Source organism: Aphis gossypii, chromosome 1 (genome assembly GCF_020184175.1).
Source record: "Aphis gossypii isolate Hap1 chromosome 1, ASM2018417v2, whole genome shotgun sequence".
NCBI classification, from domain to species: domain Eukaryota; kingdom Metazoa; phylum Arthropoda; class Insecta; order Hemiptera; family Aphididae; genus Aphis; species Aphis gossypii.
The window spans coordinates 58,699,045-58,721,670 of record NC_065530.1 but is presented as its reverse complement, the minus strand read 5'-3'; the positions used below and the strand labels follow the sequence as shown (position 1 = coordinate 58,721,670).

The following is a 22,626-nucleotide window of genomic DNA, read 5'->3' as shown; positions in this document are numbered from 1 at the left end:
TATAAATTAATAAACATTAAAACACAAAAAGAATAGTATACTTATTGGTTATATAAGTAGTTATAAATAAGGTTAGAATTATAAAGCATATTATATGCTTCTTTTTATATATATGTCAGATAGAAATCTAATTTTTATACATAAATTATTTTCATGTCATTCTGATTCCAAATAAGCCTAGGTACCTATTTGTTTTTGCTTTTTTTTTATGCATTGATGTTTTTTTTGCTTTTTTCAGTTACTTCAGCTGTAGAATTTTTATATTGTTATTACGTTATTATAGTAATTACTATATTAATACAGTCGAGTCTCGATAACTCGAATTTCATAGGAGGTAAAAATTAATTCGACTTATGTATTTTTCGAGTTACAAATATTGCATGTTCTTATACACATGTTTATTATGTTATTATAGTAATAATAAAAAATTGAATTAAAAAATAATAATACACGTAAAAACCCAGAATGCGTTATAACTTATAGATATTACATTATTGTTGTTTTCGTTATCGGCTTGTTTATATTAAATGTATAGATTGTTGATTTACATATATATAGTCAGCAGTACGTTCAGTATGCCTACAACATCGATATCGACCACATCAAAATTTAAGATTTAGTGTTGTAATTTGAAATCTGTTATACGAAGTATGCACCGAATACTTCAGTGGATTTAGAGGATTCGTTTTCTATGTATGAAAATATTCTTTCAGACAACAATAGTCAGTTTTACTATTCCTAATCTAGGGAAATACATGGTATGTAGTTAATTATTTTTTTAATTTAAATTAGTTTTTCAAATTTTTTATTAATTTTTATAACTAGTCGTGTTAATCTTTGGTCAATTTTTTTTTGCTTTTTTTTAAAAAAAAAAATGCGCTTTATTTTTGCTTTTTAAAACAATCGTGTGCTTTTTTTAGTTGCTTATTATGCTTTAAACTCCGAGCCCCAGTTTTAAAGCAAAACAAATTTACAAACCATATGTTTTTTAAAGAAAGTACTTATTAAAGAATAAAATCGATTTTGTGTTTAGACTTGGCAAAGTGATCAATTATAATATTATATATATGAATATTCATAAGTGCCAAACCAGTTAAACGTGATTATCGTATTTTATTTTTCAACCAAATTTTCAATCTACTTACCTGATAAACATAGAAAGGAAGGAAATCATTATAAAGCAAAAACAAAACTATGTACAAAAGTTTAAAAATTAAAACTATAGATACAGGGTTAAATATTCATTTAACACACAATAGTTATTATTTAGAAAAGTATTAATTTTTATACATTTTTTTTTTTTTGAAAAATGAGTTAAAATATCCATATAAAAATACTTAGGTGTTCTAAATTTTAATATTTCAACTAATTTCTCAAAATAAAATTCTAAAAAAAGTTAAAAATATTCAAAATAATGTATGCGTGTTTTAATTAATCAGTCTGTACCTATAGGTATATTTTGTAGTTTACGATGAATATGTATTTGTTTTTTTTTTAAATTTTAATTGTCATAAAAAATATATACTAAACTTAAAAAAAAAATAAAGGTCTTGGAGCGAATGACTGCCCCATTCACCCTCAAAGACGCCCCTAAATTATCTATTCTATATGTGTTGTTTCAGATCTTCGTATTGATATTACACCCATGTATTTGTATACATAAACTACTAAAATTTTTTTTTTAACTAGTATTTATTTGTCAGTATACTAACAAAAAATTAACATTAATTTATTTTTAGAGAAACTACAACTAACTTTTAAAATATGATATTTTGACATAAAATAAAAAAGTGTATAGAGTTGCTAAGTTGGTAAATTTAATTTAAGCTAAAAATATTTTAAGATTATTATAAAATATTATTACTTTTCGACACAGACATAAAAAAGTTTTACAAATACTGACTTAACTCGCATAGGTAACTTTAGTCTTTAATTCTATATGTTTTTTGTGATCATGGTATAATCGTTTTATTTGTTGCTATTGCAACATGTTTTTGCATGGACGTAATAAAATAAAAATCATGAAGTTTTTAAACTATTAATTAATTCATGTGTCTTTTTTGTTTATAGACAACATCAATGACAATATAAAAAGGAAAAATATGATAGAAGAAGAAAAAATTGAAATTAGGTAAGTAAAATATATATTCTAAATTATTAATATAACAACATATTAAGAACAACTTTATTTTAAAATTAGAAGTAAGGAATTACAATTCTGCTTATTAATTAATAAACATTAATAATTAAAAAAAATTTAGTATTTAACATAGATAATATAATACTATACATTGATTAAGATATACTAAGTATACATAATATATAAACAAAAAACCGTACACCATTGTAAAACACTAAACCCCAATACATTTATCGCTCCACTATAAATTTCAACATTAAATTAAAATAAATTATGAGACATTTTCAACAATATTTAAACTTAGAATGCATCTTTGGATAATTTTAGTTCGATCTTTTTAAAACATTGGCTATTGGCCTGAGCTTAGAGGCGTTCTTAATATCTTAGGTATGTATACCTAACATTAGTATATTTTTAACGAAAATCAAACTGATTGAAATTGTTTTTTAACAATGTAATACTACAATCATATTTGATAAGTTTCAATAATATTTACAAACATAATGTAATAACTAATAATAATTAAAAAAAACTTATATAATACTAGAAAACGATAATAATGAGGTATATTTTATCATGCAATTAATTTAAAAATCAAACATATAAATCACTTAAAACATGCAGTTTTGGCTTTTTAGATATATTTATTATTCTATTAAAATACATATTTATAAACTACAAACTCAAAACGGTATAGGTTATAATATATCAACAATTTAACATATAATAATATATTATACATTTATATATAATTTATGAAATATACAGGTATGAAAATATGCCAATATAATTTTTGAGATGATTCAGTAGAGTGTATAGAAACATAATAACTCATCTAATAACCTATACCTACTTAACTAATATATTATTGTACCTATAAATTCAATTAGATTTTATAAGTATCATAAAAATAAGCAGGTACGGGTAAAGAATACAAATATACAAAATTTGGGAAATTTCTTTAAGATCAAATTCTGAACTTTATGTCGTATCTTGCACAGGACTTACAAAAAATAAATATTGTATAACCTAATCTATCGGTATTAAAAATCACTCAATCGATATTAATTAACTATTGCAATATTATAGGAACGTCATGGTGATTTGTGAAAATTCCTCGCATCGGTGGCGGAAGCAAGTCAAAAAACGTCGTCTTCCCACTCTTGCCCGGGAGCGACGTAATCACTGTCGTCGTCATAGTCGTCGTCGAGGACATTCGGTACCTCGGTCGTGGTAGTCTCATGAACGCTGTCAACTTCGGTATCCGGTGTAGGCCTATGGACTTGGTTGTCGGAACGCTTATCACCGGTGGTTTCGCGATTACTGTGGGTGCCATCGACCGACTCCGTCCAGTAGTCATCGTCGTCGGTACCATGGTCGTGCACGATGACCAACTGCGGTGGTGAATGGAATGTGGTCGAGTCTGTACCCGGTCTCGGTATCTGCATATGGTCGAACTCGAACGTGGGCTGGTGTTGGTGTCGTTCGTTGTCCGTGTACACGATGCGCCGTCCGTACGGATGATTCGAAAACAAGCTGAATAGATCATAGTGCACTACGCACGTCATCACCAAGAGTAATGCCTGTGGAACATGTAGAAATACCAATACGCAAACGTTAATATTATGTTTGTGCGGACTAAGATCATATTATGGCGTTGTAGTTTTTTTTTAACAAGGATCAGGAGGTAATCCAAATTTTGATTTGATAATTATTTTAAAAATACTTGGCATTTTTATTTTTAATTCTCTAATGTGCAAACTATGTCTAATTTTCTATCAGAAACCATCCTCAAAAATTTGAAAATCAAAGCATTTATTCGACGACTGCATATCATGTGTATGCATACATACAATATAACACGCACACACACAAAACACATCATTGTAAAATCAATACATTCATCGCTTAGCTCAGTATCTAAAAATAATAATATCAACAATTAAACACAGGTAGTAAAATAATCTTGTTAACCTTTTAGTGAAAATAAATAAACTGCACTATCATAATATATGACTCAACTATTACCATCTGGAATATATTTTTGGAAGTCACGATAATCCTCAAGTTCCCATTTACCCATTTGCTATAGATTTCGCTTAATACTTATACTCATACCTCAAATTTCTTAGAAAAGTATTCACCTTCAAAATAATATGAAATTAATATTGATTGCCGTTTAAAAAAAGTAAAAAAAAAACCATACAAATTCACAACGAAGAAAATTAATGTTGCAGATATCCATTAAATGTATCACTCAGCACTCTATATAATATTATATTTCGATAGTTCACCCCCAGTTTTATTTCTTTTGTTGTGGCACCGATTTCATCGGTTATAATATGACGGAAGAATATTTTATTTTTAGCTTTATAAACGCACAATGTAAATAGTTTATTATAATATATTGTTTTCAGGATTCTCGAATCATACTTTAATTTCGTTTTAAAGAACAACTGAACAAAGGTAAAATTTAAATATTTATTTTAAAATTATATTTTTATTTTAATACATTGTATGTATATATTGTTTATAATACTATTGTTATAATTTATATTAATATATAATATTATATACCTATTTATAATCAATGAGACTTTATAAACGATCAACCCATTAAAAGGTACCGAAATCAGAAAAGCAAATTTATTGGAAGAGTGATTTTTCACTATCACTAAAATTACTCAAGTATGTGGACATGTATTTACTTAATTTATTAATACTATTGTTTGGTAAATTGTCAATACAATATACAAATAGTGTATTATATTGTATATGATATGTAAGACATTTATATTTTTTCTCAATTAATAGGTTTTTAGTCATCACTGAACTTTTAAAGCGATGAGTAGACTTTTATCTAAGGGAGAAGCGTCAACTCCTATCTTAAAAGTTGAGGTTTTGTTGATATTGAAGTAAGACACACTTACGACTATAAGATCGTAAGCTGCAATTTTTAAAATTAATATCAATTGTACATGAAATCGTTGGTAAAACATAGGATAACACTATATCACTTGAAGGTTGAAGTACCGGTACTCTACACATGATTTAAGATGTATAGGAAGGACTCCAATACTTTATTTTTCATAACTACCAAAAATAATTAATAACAAAGTTACAAAAAGAAAATGTGTTTTAAAATTATTGAATAAAAACATAATTTAATATATAATTATACATTTAAGGTAAGTAAATATTTATGACCTAAATTAATATAATATTATGTATGTATTTATTTTACCTATAGTATAAATAGTATAAATATTTTAATAGAGATGCGTACGTATATTATGACGTATTAATATAAATTGAAAATTAATTAACGCATTATTATTTTATATAAATAATATACAGTTGCCAGTTTGATTGAAACGAATTCCATTAATAAACCAATGATTTTAATTATAAATATATTTATTGCATACTTATTATAAACTATTATTATAATAACCGTCATATACAATGAATTGAATTCAAGTAAAATAATAGTAAGGATGTATTAGTTTTTTAATAACAAATACTCTCTAACAATACTAAAATAATATTTAGCAATTTATAATCTGTGCTAAAATACCTATTCAATAAATAAAAATTTTGACATATACATTTACTAGACTAGATGACGTGATTGAACAAGTTGTCCATTCTGATTCTGATACGCTACCTCAAGAATACTCTTGTCAGATAACCGACATTCATTTTTTTACCATTTAATAAATTTTTTCCAAAATATAATATAAGCGTTATTTTCGCAAAAATAGTTCATGATTCGCATATTAATTAATTATTATACACACTATTATTAACAGAATAATTAATTAGTTATGTAATAATATAAATTAGTTATAATGTATACCTACTTAGAAATAGAAGTTAACACATCTCTTCGATCAGAATCATTTTTTGTATTCATTGATCTATCATTGTAATCAAACTTAACAGTTGACACATTCCAAGCCCGTAGCCACGTTTCCCGCCCTAAACCCAGTCGTTGTCCCCCCTAAAAATATTAGAAAGACATTTTTATATATAATGCCCCCCCCCCTCCAAAAAAAGTTTACTTTGCTCCACCTGAAAATTTGGTCTGGCTACGGACCTGATACATTCATTACAGTGGTTATCACTTAATAAAAGGATAGGTAAACTGATAATCTGTACTATATGTCTGTACAGCCGAGAGACTCCCCCTGTTTGATTAAAAATGATGAATATTTAACTAAAAATAAAAAATAATTAAATTGTGACAGACATTGGTGGACAAGAGGTCTATTATATTGTTGTTTTGACTTAAATTCGTGCTTGATGTAAACAATTAATTGTATGCGTTTTATGCAATTTGCGTGTTATAATTATCCCATACCATTATATTACAACGGATTCGATAAATATTTTATTCAAGTAAGTGTAGTTACATTTATTTTCACTTGGCATTTACCCATTACAGTAATAATATTATATAGAACACGTTCTACGTCATAAACGTTGTAAACGTATTGTATATTGTAACATTTCAATGAGAACATTAAGATCTTACTCAATGTTATATATAGCCGTATAGGTATAATGATAATATATTGTGTATCAGTATATCACATAATACACTATGTATATGAACTATAATATCATATATCATTTATGCAACCATGCAGGTGCCTATTGTGCTTCCGAAAATATAACATTCATCTAAAAGAAAATAACTGATACAGATTACATATTATACAGTATGAAGTATGAAGTTCTATACTTCTATGTAGTAGTTATTATTATTTCGTTCTAGTATAATTACTCGGAGTAGGACATTATAATTTTAACCTAGTACCAACTAATGACGTTATTTTATTTATTATTTTTTTGATTAAACCTTACAAAAACATTCAAGCTTTTGAATATCAAAATAGTTTAATGAGATAATTCATTTTTTTAATCAAAATGAATTAATTAAAGATTAGTTTGATATTGGTTGTATATATACAACTAGTATAAAGTACTATAAAGTACTTAGGTACTACTAATTACTGAAACCATGTAAATTAATTATACATACGCAGACACGAGTGTGTGTATGTGTATTGACACCGACAACAACGTGAGTTAAGGAATTGACCAATAACAATATTTTTGATCAATTTAGACTGTATATACGACATAGATTAAGAAATAACGTTAATATCAATATTTTTCAGACGAATAACATTTGATAATATTTTATATAGGTAATGATGATAATTGGAATCTTTTTCAGTAATAGTTGATAAAAATGGTTGTTGAATCTGCTTGTTGAATTAGAAATTGGCATGTGTTATAAAATCGATTTATCTAATCATTACTTGTAACAAAATTCTTTCGGGCTATGTAATATGTCACACAATGATCACACAATATTAAGTAAAATATAGTTTTTCATCGAATAATGTGTAATGTTTGTCTATACATATTATACAATATAAATTGCGATAACGGATAGCTAAATATGTTATAATATTTTTTGTAACAACGCACGCAAGCATACATCATTGTATAACATATTAACATAAATAATATCTATCTATGTAGTTGGTCGATTTTAAATTTTTAACCCATAATTTTAAATAGTTTGTTAAAAAAAAAAAATGTAAACATTGTCTACCAGTAGACAGTAGTAGACACTAAAGTTATTTTCTAACAATTTTTGTAAATGTATAAAAAAAATATATGTATAGGTGATCATAATTACTATGTTAATACTTTTGTAACCATTACAATTTATTGTCTATCGTTTATAGGACGCTCTTATATATAACTTATATATTTTATACTTAACTTTGACAGTTGACTATGTAATCGTTTTTATAAATATTATTAAAACCGAAGAGTAACTCTAAGTATATTGTAGACATGGGATTTTATTTTTATAAAATCACAAAAACATGAAAAACGTAATTTATATTTCAATTACACTTAAAACAGTTTTTTTTTTTGTAATCAATCATTCACACTTGTGTGATGTTTTCATTTATAAACAACGACAAACATTATTGGAAATTGGAACCACGATATTCCAATATTGGTTCAAAGATTTATAATTATGATTTTTACATATTATTATTTTTTGAAAACACTTTTTTAATATACTAAATAAGTACTTAAAATATTGATTGTATATTTTGAAATTGGAATTATAAAGTTTAAATACTGTTATTCAATATAAAATAATTATTAAACTTTACAATAATATGTATAAAAAATATTTCTTACTGTTTTCAATAATACATCAATGAACATATTTACTATTTAACAAGATTTAAAACACTTTATATATTTATTTATTTTTTATTTAATGTTTAAAAAAAAATCTAAAATACAAATGACTAAGTATAAATATACGAGTTAAATTTTGGGTAAAAATGTTATTGATGAACAAAATAAAAATAATTAATAATCTACGATAAAATAACTGCCTATTATATTTTCCTAATTTCTACAAATATGCCATACGCGTTAAAGTAGGCCTAATAACATGTGTTTTTCATCTACATAACACTCTGACCACGTTGAACTAACACGACGCAGTGGTTCCAAAATAAGTATTTAGGTTCAGTTTATATTCATTTCAACATTATACACAGTTAGTGAGACAATAAATAAAAGATTTAACTTACCGTCATTATTCCAAATGATATCATGTTTAAGTATATTGTTGATAACACTACATCACATTCGCAAATCTTGAACAAAATGATTTTTTTTTTTTTTGGTTTTCGATTTTTTTCTGAACAATTTGATTTTCTGTGTTTGTTTAGCTGTCGGATATGTAGGAATATTGCAGTATTATGAATTGTCATTGCGTACAATTGGGTTTATGGAACGGGAAATTGTTATAATATATCCCATGTATATTGCACCTGTGTATTTTGTGTTTATTCTTTTGAATAGTCTGCACTATCTTCAACTTTGTGTTGACGTTATGTGTAACGCTACTAAGCAAAAAGTTAATGAACATTTTAGATTTCAACTGAATTCAAAATTATATCATCATCGTTATAACGTAATTATTAAATTAAAAAAACCTATTTAAATAATAATATTGTTTTAAATTTATTATTGGATTTGACGTTACTTACTCCTATATAATAATACATGTTACGAATCAACTTTTATATTTACATGCGTATAAATGAATTGACGAATCAGTTACAGTTTACTAAAACATTTTTTTATGAAAACAGTTTAATTCAAAATTAGAGAAAAAATATTTTTTAAATGTATGTCCTTATAGTAGTTAATAAGTACCTAGATGTATAGTTATCATAGTGTTTTTCAACGAATTAAATTTTACAAAACTTATTATTGTACCCACTTACATTGGTAAATTCAAATCATAAAAATAATAAACGCATATTGTCATATTACTCATATTGAAATGTACATTATGTCGTTATTGGTCTTATATAAGTAAAGTGATGGACAATATTTAATTTATTAAACAACAAAATAATGATCTTTCAATAATAAGTCAAATTAATTTTTTTTATGTTATATATGACTATTATGCAAATATAATATTATGTACTATGCGAGTTTAAGTTGTAAGACTAAATAAATCTAATTTTTAATTATTATATATTGTTAAACGTTATTGAAGAAAATTCAAATAGGTAAAGCCATATAAAAGAGCCGTCCGGCGAATAAAGGTCGTAGAACAGTTATAATTTGTAGTTAGCTTCATCAAACCACCATCAGTTACACCAATGGCTTCTAAATAGTTTTTAGCCACTAAACTCGTACGGTTTGCCTAGAAGTGATTTGTTATTATATAGAAAAGATGTAACCATGTAATTAGTTATACGTAATATTATTAAGCACTTTTAGTTATCTGACTACTTGAACGATTCTGCAAGATTAATCCGGATTTAAAAGGCAAATGGATTACGGTCATTGTTTGGTCTACCACAGACTAGAACACTACTAAGGAACCAACACTGCTTTTGGGTTCTTCTTGAGGCATTAATTGCATTTAAATAATCCTGCTAGGTTTACCCAAATGACGTACTTAGTAGTGAATTAAATGCCAGTAATAGTCTACTTCTGCCCACCGCGATGTATACTGTAACTTAATGTCTATGTACCTAAAGAAATAAGTGGGTGTTGATTGTTAAAAGTACAATAGAACATATTATTAGACCAAGTACCGGATTTCAGATTTTTTTTAAAACCATAACTATAAAAACATGTTGTTTTGTATAATGAACTCATCGATCTTAGAAACTGAAATAAATACTTATTACTTAAAAAATATCATATTTATTTTTAGTTAAATTATTTTATTTACTTCATATCACTCACATCGTGAATAATTTGTCAATTACCTAACCTTTGAGAATCTTTACAAATCATTAAATTACTATAAACTATTAGATAGGCTGTCCACTTTTCTTTATTTTTTTTGTAATTTTCAAATGAGAGTTCTCACCGTTCTAGTCATAATATAGCAATAATTTATCAGATAAACTTACTATTATAAATATTTTAAGTTTTAATTTATAAAAACTATGGGATATAGTGAATAGTGATAATTGTAAATACTTAATTAATGAATGTTTTTCGATAATACCTAATGTTTTACTCAAATCCTTTATAATGCCATAATTTTATAAATTTGTCTTTTTCGATTAGGTATAGTTTAAATAGGTTTATTTTGTTGTGGAACCAAACTATAATATAATTATAACAATAACAAAACTATAAAACGTTTTGTATTGATAAAAATTATAATTATAAATTATTGTTATTTTTCGGTATTAAAGCCGCATAATATGATTCATGGAATTTTAAGGGGATGAATATTTTCCACTTTTCCAGTCACAGGTTCACAATGTTACAGAACTTAATTAATAAATTATAGCGTAGGTGACAATCAATTTAAATTAATTTTAAAACTCCCGAGTCACGACCACAATAATTTATTCAATGAAGTAACAATACAATTGGAATTGCGAGCAAATAATGACTATACAATATACATACCTATATATGTAATCTATATATGAACGCAAAACAAATTATGACCAAAAGTGGTCAATCTTGCCTTTGATGATTCATCATAACGTAGGTATAACCTACCTATAATAGGAAACATATGTGAAGAATTAAATTTTTAAATTAGTAATTTGTATGAGACCAAACACAAAATTTGACGTATAAACCTATTATACTGTGGAGGAATCAACAACATTGTCGAGAAATAGGTTTAAAAAGTTTTAAAACTGTATTATAATAATACAGTAAAATGTTCAATATAAAAATAAAATTTTAAACAATGAACTTTATTTATAATATTTAAACTATTTAGGTACCTATAGTAGTTAGCTTCTGTCTATTGTTTGCTTATTATTTCCAAACGATTCCCGTCAAAAAAGGTTTAACGAATAGGTAAATTCATAAGTGGTTCCTGTAGAAAAAAATAAAAATTAATTAAAGCACAGAGTACACCTAAATTTTTAAAACACAAGAGTTCATTAGGAACATCATTGACAAATATTTATCAAATGAAATAACATATATAGATTGTATAAAAAAATTATGCCTAAAAATATCACCCAATGTATGATTTTTTTTTATACTTCTACTCATACATGCATTTTTCATTTTTTAACGCTAAAATTTAATATTATTATTAATAAAGAATTCACAATAATATATGATTTTTTTTATAATTTTTATATTTTAATAAGTTTACACCAACACATGTTTAAACACATCTCATTTTCAGAGAGTTTTAAGTCTATATGAAATAAAAATTAATTTGTGTTGTAAAAAACTAGAGCCGTTTGGAAATTGATCGTTTTGTAAAACGGGAGCCGAATGGGCTGCGACCCTTAGTTTATTTCATATATCTCATAATAGGTATGTATTTAATACTGCCCATTAGTTATTACTAGGACTCGGATTTTAAAGCATAATAATTAATAAGCAACTAAAAAAACACACGGTTGTTTTAAAAAAGCGAAAAAGAAGTATATTTAATAAAAAAAAAGCAACAAAAAAAAACATAACCAAAAATTAACACGAACTAGTAATAAAAACGAATAAAAAAATTAATTTAAATTGAAAAAAGAATTAACTACATACCGTGTATTTCTCAAGATTTGCAGTAGTGAAGCTGCCTCTATATTGTCCGACGAAATATTTTTGAACATAGAAAACGACTCTCTAAATCCACTGAAGTGATCGGTGTATGCTTCGTACAACAGATTTCAAATTACAACACCAAATTTTAAATTTTGATGTGGTCGATATCGATGTTGTAGGCATACTGACTGTATGGGTATTGCTGACTGGCTATAATATGTAGATCGACAATCTATACATTTAACATAAACAAGATGATATCGAAAACAATAATAATCTAATACCTATAACGCATTCTGGGTTTTTACGTTTATTATTATTTTTTTAATTCGATTTTTTACTATTACTATAATAAACATATAAAAAATCTATATAACTAAAATAACTGAAAAAAGTAAAAAAAGCATTTATGCATGAAAAAAATCAAAAACAAATTGGTTATTTGGAATCAGAATGACGTGTAACGAATTTATGTATAAAAATTAGATTTCTATCTCATATATGAAAAATGTATAAAAAAATATTTCTATCTCTACTAACTACTAAGTCATAGGTTAACATAATCTTTGCACATGCTAAGTGTTGCTAATGGACTTCTTACCACCCTTACTTTTTTATGCTTATTAAGTAGATTGAAAACTTGGTTGAGAAATAAAATAAGATATTCATGTTTAACTGGTTTGGCACTGATGAATAATGAATATTCATATCAAAATCCCATTATATAGTATATAATATAATTTATTGATTTGCCAAATCTAAACACAAAATCGATTTTATTCTTTAATAAGCACTTTCTTTGGAATACATATGATTTGTAAATTTATTTTTTATTTTTTAACTGGGGCTTGGATTTTTAAGAATAACAAACAACTCAAAAAAGCACACGATTGTTTTAAAAAGCAAAAATAAAGCGCATTTTTTTTTAAAAAAAAAAAGACCAAAAGTTAACACGAACTAGTTATAAAATATTTACAAAATAGAATAAAAAAAATTTGAAAAATTAATTTAAATTAAAAAAATAATTAACTACATACCATGTATTTCCCTAGATTAGCAATAGTGAAACTGACTATTGTTGTCCGAAAGAATATTTTCATATATAGAAAACGAACTCTCTAAATCCACTGAAATGTTCGGCTCCCGGGCAAGAGTGGGAAGACGACGTTTTTTGACTTGCTTCCGCCACCGATGCGAGGAATTTTCACAAATCACCATGACGTTCCTATAATATTGCAATAGTTAATTAATATCGATTGAGTGATTTTTAATACCGATAGATTAGGTTATACAATATTTATTTTTTGTAAGTCCTGTGCAAGATACGACATAAAGTTCAGAATTTGATCTTAAAGAAATTTCCCAAATTTTGTATATTTGTATTCTTTACCCGTACCTGCTTATTTTTATGATACTTATAAAATCTAATTGAATTTATAGGTACAATAATATATTAGTTAAGTAGGTATAGGTTATTAGATGAGTTATTATGTTTCTATACACTCTACTGAATCATCTCAAAAATTATATTGGCATATTTTCATACCTGTATATTTCATAAATTATATATAAATGTATAATATATTATTATATGTTAAATTGTTGATATATTATAACCTATACCGTTTTGAGTTTGTAGTTTATAAATATGTATTTTAATAGAATAATAAATATATCTAAAAAGCCAAAACTGCATGTTTTAAGTGATTTATATGTTTGATTTTTAAATTAATTGCATGATAAAATATACCTCATTATTATCGTTTTCTAGTATTATATAAGTTTTTTTTAATTATTATTAGTTATTACATTATGTTTGTAAATATTATTGAAACTTATCAAATATGATTGTAGTATTACATTGTTAAAAAACAATTTCAATCAGTTTGATTTTCGTTAAAAATATACTAATGTTAGGTATACATACCTAAGATATTAAGAACGCCTCTAAGCTCAGGCCAATAGCCAATGTTTTAAAAAGATCGAACTAAAATTATCCAAAGATGCATTCTAAGTTTAAATATTGTTGAAAATGTCTCATAATTTATTTTAATTTAATGTTGAAATTTATAGTGGAGCGATAAATGTATTGGGGTTTAGTGTTTTACAATGGTGTACGGTTTTTTGTTTATATATTATGTATACTTAGTATATCTTAATCAATGTATAGTATTATATAGTATTGTATAGTATCAAATACTAAATTTTTTTTAATTATTAATGTTTATTAATTAATAAGCAGAATTGTAATTCTTTACTAAAATAAAGTTGTTCTTAATATGTTGTTATATTAATAATTTAAAATATATATTTTACTTACCTAATTTCAATTTTTTCTTCTTTTATCATATTTTTCCTTTTTAAATTGTCAATGATATTGTCTATAAACAAAAAAGACACATGAATTAATTAATAGTTTAAAAAACTTCATGATTTTTATTTTATTACGTCCATGCAAAAACATGTTGCAACAGCAACAAATAAAGCGATACACCATGATCACATAAAACATATAGAATTAAAGACTAAAATTACCTATGCGAGTTAAGTCAGTGTTTGTAAAACTTTTTTATGTCTGTGTCGAAAAGTAATAATATTTTATAATAATCTTAAAATATTTTTAGCTTAAATTAAATTTACCAACTTAGCAACTCTATACACTTTTTTATTTTATGACAAAATATCATACTTTAAAAGTTAGTTGTAGTTTCTCTAAAAATAAATTAATGTTAATTTTTTGTTAGTATACTGACAAATAAATACTAGTTAAAAAAAAAATTTTAGTAGTTTATGTATACAAATACATGGGTGTAATATCAATACGAAGATAATAAGCAACTAAAAAAAGCACACTATAGCTTTAAAAAGCAAAAATGAAGCATATTTATTTTAAATAAAAGCAAAAAAAAAAAATGACCAAAGATTAACACGACTAGTTATAAAAATTAATAAAAAATTTGAAAAACTAATTTAAATTAAAAAAATAATTAACTACATACCATGTATTTCCCTAGATTAGGAATAGTGAAACTGACTATTGTTGTCTGAAAGAATATTTTCATACATAGAAAACGAACTCTCTAAATCCACTGAAGTGTTTGGTGTATACTTCGTACAACAGATTTCAAATTACAACACTAAATCTTAAATTTTGATGTGGTCGATATCGATGTTGTATGCATACTGACCGTATAGGTACTGCTGCAGGCTGGCTATAATATGTAGATCGACAATCTATACATTTAATATAAACAAGCCGATAACGAAAACAATAATAATCTAATATCTATAACGCATTCTGGGTTTTTACGTTTATTATTATTTTTTAATTCAAATTTTTATTATTTCTATAATAACATAATAAACATATAAAAATTCTGCAGCTGAAATAACTGAAAAAAGTAAAAAAATCATTTATTTATAAAAAAAAGCAAAAATAAATTGGTTTATTTGGAACCAGAATGCCGCGAAACTAATTTATGTATAAAATTAAGATTTCTATCTCATAAAAAAAAAGCATATGCTTTATGATCCGTGGCCTAGTTATTACCTATATATTTATATTATACTTAACCGTATAAAATGTTAATTCTATGGAGTTTACGAATTAACATTATTTTAATTAAAAATAGCTAGGTACCTAATCATTAATTTTAACAAATATTTTAAATTATATTTAGGCTTTTACAATTAAATGCACAGTACAAAAATAAAAACGTTATAATTGCTAAAGAAGATTTATAAAAATAATCTCATAGGAATTAAAAATGTCATAACTATATTTGAAAAATAGGAAAGGTAAACCAAAACTAGTTAGCAATATTTTATGAATTCAATTTCAGTTACAGCATAATAGCACATTGTCCCTAGGGCGAGTCAACAATATAATTTATACTAAAATATGACTTAAGATTATAGTATACGGCTTTTTTTTTAATATTTGATCGTTACCATTAACGTATTAGTCACTAATATTTATTATTACCTACTTTTAGTCAATAAAAATAATAATAAAAAAAAATTTTTAATGTTTAATAATTAATTTTTTTCTATTTGTATTTTAGTATGATTATTTCTAAAAACCTATCAATTTAAAACAATTTTTATTATAAATAATTTGAATAACATAATGTTAATGAATTTATGATATGTATTGCAATTTATGATTTGCAAAATAAAATTATGTATTAATTACTAATTGCCAATTGGTATTGTAAATCATTCTTAAAGATGAAAAATGTAATTTGAAACAGTTTAACAGCATTTAATCATAATATCTAGTATTATTAATACAGCTATAAGTAATTTTGAAACTTATCGCCTTTAGCAGTTTATACTAATCGTGTTACAATGTGTTACGTATGTCACATTTAATAATTTGTATTCAGTGGATTGTTAAGATAATTTACCTGTTGTGAGAATGAAGAGAGATAGCAGACTACATAATAATAATTGGAACACTGTAATATTAATGATATGTCACAGGAGATAGTTACCTAAATTAAATTTTTTTATTAAATAAAATTAAATATTCTATATTTCTATATTGAGGATAAAAATGAATTATTATTAAACTTAAAAACTAAATTAAAAAGTCACCATGGGACACTGGCGTTGTCTAATAAACATTAATTTATATTTGTTCAGAATATTACCACCGATACCGTTTATAGTTTTATATTATATATATCTAATATCGTTATATAAACTATAGATATTATAAAGATGTTTGCTTTTTTAAAAAAATCCTTTTTTGTGAATTTTTAACAATTTAATACAATTAGAAGGAAGTATATTTTATCTAGGGAACGGATTTGAATGCTAATTGCATTTTTTTTTCTGAATGTCCAAAAACATTGCTTTTCAAGCATAAAGTTCATTTCATACATCAAGAAATTAATAAAATGTAACTTTTATTTTGTATTTTTTGATATTTTTAGTGCATTTTTATGTTTTTAAGTCATTTTTATTTAAGAATGAATAAAATTCGATAAAAGATTAGTTGACATTCGTTCTAAAAAAATAAAAATAAATATTTATTATATTTTTACCGATCTGCAGATAAATGTGACGCCAGACGAAATTATTGTTGAAACGTGTAGACACTAAGGTATATTATACAATATACATACATACAACAAAAATTGTATATTCCTTTTTGGAAATGAAATGTATATGTATTCTAATAAATTTTTTTTTCAGGGTAAAAAGAAAATAGAAAAACTAGAAGATGATGAAAACGACAAGAATAATTAATACCTAAGAATAAGAATTTATATAAATATAATTAAACAAATTTTTTCAAAGTAAAAAATAATTTTAAGAGCATTTCTTTTTAGTGCATTTTAAAATTCTGTTATTATATAGTGTATTAAATTGTATTTTTTTAAGGTATTTTTCTTGTTTTTTTAGAGCATTCAAATCCGTTTCATAATTATATCTAAATTAGTAAGCTTAACACGTTAAACTTTTAATATTTTTAGATATAAAAAAATGAAAAACACTAAGATTAAAATATTAATTTTTTTTTTTTTTTATTGATAAATCTTAATGTTTTTAGGTAAAATAATTTAGGTCTTAAACACCCTTAAGTCATGACGTTGACAATTTTTGTATTTTCGAATTATCAGTTTTCATAGACTAAATCTTGATTTTAAATTTATCATTATTTTTACCGAGATTAATTATTCATTATAATTATTTATACATTTAATACTTTAAACAGTTTAAACCTTATTATATGACTACAATTATATATACTATATAATAAAAGAATCCTAAAATAAATAATAATTTGTGAGATTAGTTTTCAAATATATATTATAAAATAAGTAAGTTGGTAAGTACTATCTATTATAAATATTAAAATTTATGTGAAGTATTTTAAATTTTATATGATTTTGTTTTTTTTTCAATAATACTGAAATGGGACCCGCGTATCAATTATACTTATTATACAGGGTGATTCATCAAGCAAGCTTATCTCCATTTTTTCTTTTAATATTAATTAATTTAAATTATAATTTATGGAATTTTTTAATGTACTTAAGGACGATATTTGGACATATTTTCTAATACTTAGATTTTTTTTACATCATTTAAGGAATTTCTTGTAGTGATACGAACTTTTTACTTTCAAATGAAAACTACTCATTTTTATTGTAAATTATTCAACAGGTGTTTTTTTTAATGTTAATGTAATAATGTATCGAAATTGATATCCGAAAAATAAAAGTTTGAACGAATTTATTGTTTGAGAAAAATTGGGATAAGCATGCTTGGCAAGTATACTATATAATAATAATAGCTCTTTTGCGAATTCGTCAGTATATGTTTTACAGGTGGGAATAACTCGATAATTTCTGTCAACACGATTGAAATATTTTTTGTGCGGAATCGAGTCAAGTCTTTCAATGTCCATCTGTCGGCAGTAGGATGAGAGTGGAGTAAACTGCAGAGTATCCCCTCTTGACCTACAATATCCAGCAAATTGCGACGGTCGGTCGTATAATAATTTATAATAACATTTATCACGACGGCGCGACGACGTCATTATTATTGATGGCCACAAAACGTGATTTCATTGCAACGTGCGATGCGCCAGTGTATAAATATAACAAACAGTCGCCACAAGCACTGCAGGTCCTATACGTATAGAAGTATATAGGTGTGTAAGCTGGTGTAAATATATGTAATCGCACTAAACACTCGGCGAAGACGACGAGACGGATTTAATTGTCCGTAAAAAACAAGTATCGACGAACGTTAGGCGCGTGCCGGTCACAAAGACGTGTACCTACTATACAGGGTCCTTCGAATGCGACGAAAATTGGTCGGAATCGCCTGAGGTAACTATAGTGTGTTTCGTCCATTTGCGTAGAACAAACACTTGCAAAATACCCTGTTCGTGCACAATATTATGTATAGATATCGCCGACGTCACGCAGTTTCCTGGTGTTTACCGCTCGTCGTCGGTGGCCGCCTGTCGCACACGTAAATAATGCGTCGTTTTCCTCGGCGAAAACCCCGCAAAACGACTGACATTTCCTGGCCCAGGAAGAGAGTCGAGGCTGTTTTTTTTCGCTTTCATCCCCCGTCCGGCCGCCCCGAAAAAATGAACAACGTTTATTTTTTTCCACTACGCGAACTTTTTGACATGCATCGCGTACACCCACACGCATATAAACGTACCTACATATTATATAAATCGTGCAGAACGAGTGCGACTCTTACTCGTATATATACTCGCGTATAATACGCGGCCTACGGTTTGCACAGTTATGGCATAGTTGTTCAACGATTGAGCACTGCAGAGTCTTATCTTAGGAAGTAAGTTTTTTTTTATACATCAGATGTGATTTATATCTGACAGAATCTAATTTGTGTACCGTGAAAAGGCATAGTCTTATGTACATTTAAGAATATAAAGTGTTATTATTGTAGCGTATACTCTATATGGTATATTCTAATGTTCGCTATAAGTTATAACGCGCAGAGACTTGTATCACGATCTGAAAAAAAAAATCATACGAGAAATCTGTCCGAGCATTTAACGAATAATTTTGATGTACTTAATTTAAAACAAATGAATAACATATACGGGGAGGTGAGTGAGTTACGTGAAATGTAAATCATATTTTTTTATGGCATAAGTATTAAGCTAAAAATACATTAAGTGTATATAAGTGTATGCATAAGCTGAAGTACATACTTTTTTTTAATTCTTTTCACCTGTAACACCTTCCATTATCTATATTTACTGCACTGCAATTAAAACATAATACATAAAATTGTAATGTTGTACAGGTAGGTATACACTTTATTTGAAATTGTTTATTTTACAAGTAATAATAAGTGTTAATTGTAATGGCACTGTAAATTTAAAATTATCAACAAAAATAAAAATACATGAATAGACAGAAAGAAATAAACATCAGTAAACCGTGTAAAACTGGTATAAGTTGATGAAAAAGAATATAAAATAATATTTAACATGACAAAACTGTTTTATAGATGTATACATAAAATTGAAAAAAGTACGTTCATACAACTATTACTACATAACTTCAGTATTTTTTTCGTCTAATAAGACTTTAAGGTAACGTGAAACTTAAAAGCAAAAATAGCTATTATACTTGCATGAGTGGAATTTTTTTTTAACATTACCACGCAACCTATCTGTATGATTTTTAAGCTATATACCTGTCAAATAAATCCTTTATCCTATAATGTAATCCTGATGAAAGAAATTAAGCATGTTCCAATAAAATATAGAAGATTAAAAAAAAATTATAGAACAAGTTTTATTCATTTCCAAAATATTGTTCTCTAGAAGAAATGTATGAAACTTATTAAATTCTCTCTAAAATAATTTAAATCATTTTATAGTTTATACTTTTAATTTATTTTTAATTAAAATTTTCAAATTAAAAATTTTTTTTCGTACATCTATAATATTTTTATTTTATTGATTTGTAAAATAAAACATAAATAACGTATATAATAATATATACAATGTTTTTCAAATTGGATATATATAACTATTCAAAATTATTGCTAATTTGTAATAGCATATTATGTTCTACGTTGACACCACATTTTATAATAAATATAAACAATAACATTTATAATAATTATTATTATTTTATAAGACTATTAGAAGATGCGTTTTAAATAATTTTTAAGTTGCACCAAAGGGATCAAACATAATTTTTCAAACTTGAATGTTCATGTATGTATAATGTATAGGCACACTATACATAACATGCCTACTCCTTATTTTTCTTCAATGATTATGTATTCATTCAAAATTTTAATTTAAATGTAGATAAATATTGTATTTTAAAATGACTAAGTAAGATTTTACAAAGTACCATTTAAGCCTTCACGAGCGTCCGGTGGAGATACAAGGTTCTATTTTGAAAATGTCAATCACTCCTTTTCTATTGTAAATTACTTAACTTATCATTTTTCTGAAAATGTTAACATCTCAAAATCAAAACACACAAAAAACTTTTGAGTTATTTCAATTTATGAATTAAGAATTTATGATCAATGATTTTGGGTACGTGATAAATGTATTATACGCATAATATTTATATGTAATTTTGAATACTTTGAATAAAATCAATAAAAATTAATAGTGTATTGTTATACTTATAAATAAAAGTCAAACTTTTGATAATTTGATATACGTGATGTGTATTTATTAGTTAATAAATCAATCAGATAAAAAATCTATATAAATCACTATATATGCCAAATGACTTTAACATGATAACCGGATAACTTCAACCGAACCTATCAAAAATAAATATTATTAATACTTTCCGAAGAAAGCTAAATTATACAAAATACAACTAATTTTAATGTAAAAGTATAATGTAACTATAATTTAAACTAATGACCTTGGATACAAATGTTATTCAAATCAATAAAATAACATAATTTTAATATACTAAATTAGATGTTGCAAAATTTAAAAAAAATTAAAATGGTTAAGAACTCTAGATTTAAACAGTTTTACATAATTTTATTATTATTTATTTACTTTTTTTAAATTTAAGTTTATCAATTTTCCATCAAAATAATTACATATATTGGGTAATATTTCATTGAAAGTTTATATTTAACTGAAATATTTTGTATGTACGCATTGTACATACGAATAGTAAATATATTCATAATTTTATTTTTCTCTGTTGATTTAAAAATATGTTAAAATAATATATAAAATTGTCCTCACCTTTTTTTCTACGTATTTCCGTGTGTTAAAAGCTTGATGTATAATATTATCGTTGAATTTTCGTTATAAATAACAGTTATAGCAAATGTAAGTTTGTTTTCTTAAATAACTCGAAACAACAGTTCACAAGATACGTGACTGTATTCTTTATTAAAACAGATTTTATAAGTCACTTTTAAATATTTAAACCTCTGTGGTGTTTAAGTTTTTCATTTCAACAATTCAGCTGAAAAAATGATTAATGAGCGATGTTTTTTTCTCCATAATCCATCAACGTTCATTTCAATAATAATTGTAGGTATATCATAAATTTGGTCATGAATACACGAATCATTTTATATTGTTAATATTTCCCTCACCCACCATGATTATGTATTAAAGAAACAATTAATATAATATCTATATAGTATACTACAACTTTATATAATATACTGTGGTAGGTATGTATTTATTTTTTGTTTACATAAAATATGATTGAAATATTAAAATGCAAAGTAAGTTATTTATAATGAACACTCAACATAACATACAATATACATATTACCTAAACATACAACTATGTATGTACCGTCACCATATAGACTTAAAATGGAATATTTTAAGTAAAATTTCATTATGTTTGTTACTATTT

At 25.2% G+C, this 22,626-nt stretch overlaps 2 protein-coding genes and 1 long non-coding RNA gene across 4 annotated transcripts in view; 1 reads left to right on the top strand and 2 right to left on the bottom strand.

Annotated features, from left to right (window-relative positions):
* The window catches only part of LOC114122222 (WW domain-binding protein 2), a 148,624-nt gene that overhangs the window by 61,162 nt on the left and 64,836 nt on the right, over positions 1-22,626 (bottom strand). The gene's annotated exons all lie outside the window — the stretch shown is intronic.
* Positions 552-3,356, top strand: LOC126555675 (uncharacterized). The gene is made up of 3 exons (XR_007606906.1): positions 552-758; positions 2,071-2,131; positions 3,230-3,356. It is a non-coding gene; the product is annotated as an uncharacterized LOC126555675 (long non-coding RNA).
* On the bottom strand, positions 2,197-9,416 carry LOC114122203 (uncharacterized). Of its 2 annotated transcripts, XM_050210562.1 has the most exons (3): positions 9,287-9,416; positions 8,782-9,096; positions 2,197-3,723 (listed from the first exon to the last, which is right to left on the bottom strand). In XM_050210562.1, exons 2-3 carry the CDS (start codon positions 8,962-8,964, stop codon positions 3,280-3,282), a joined length of 627 nt encoding a protein of 208 aa, XP_050066519.1. In that variant the 5' UTR covers positions 8,965-9,096; positions 9,287-9,416; the 3' UTR covers positions 2,197-3,279. The 2 variants fall into 2 exon arrangements, with proteins under 2 accessions (XP_050066519.1, XP_027840593.1); XM_027984792.2 differs by lacking the exon at positions 9,287-9,416 and having other exon boundaries at positions 8,782-9,168.

What these genes read in the sequence shown, in the direction of transcription:
- LOC114122203 (XM_050210562.1), bottom strand. Translation starts at nt 8,964, where the DNA reads ATGACAATTCATAATACTGCAATATTCCTACATATCCGACAGCTAAAC. An exon ending in TATCATTTGGAATAATGACG is followed by an intron (nt 3,724 to 8,781) that starts GTAAGTTAAATC and finishes CATGTTCCACAG; the next exon opens with GCATTACTCTTGGTGATGAC.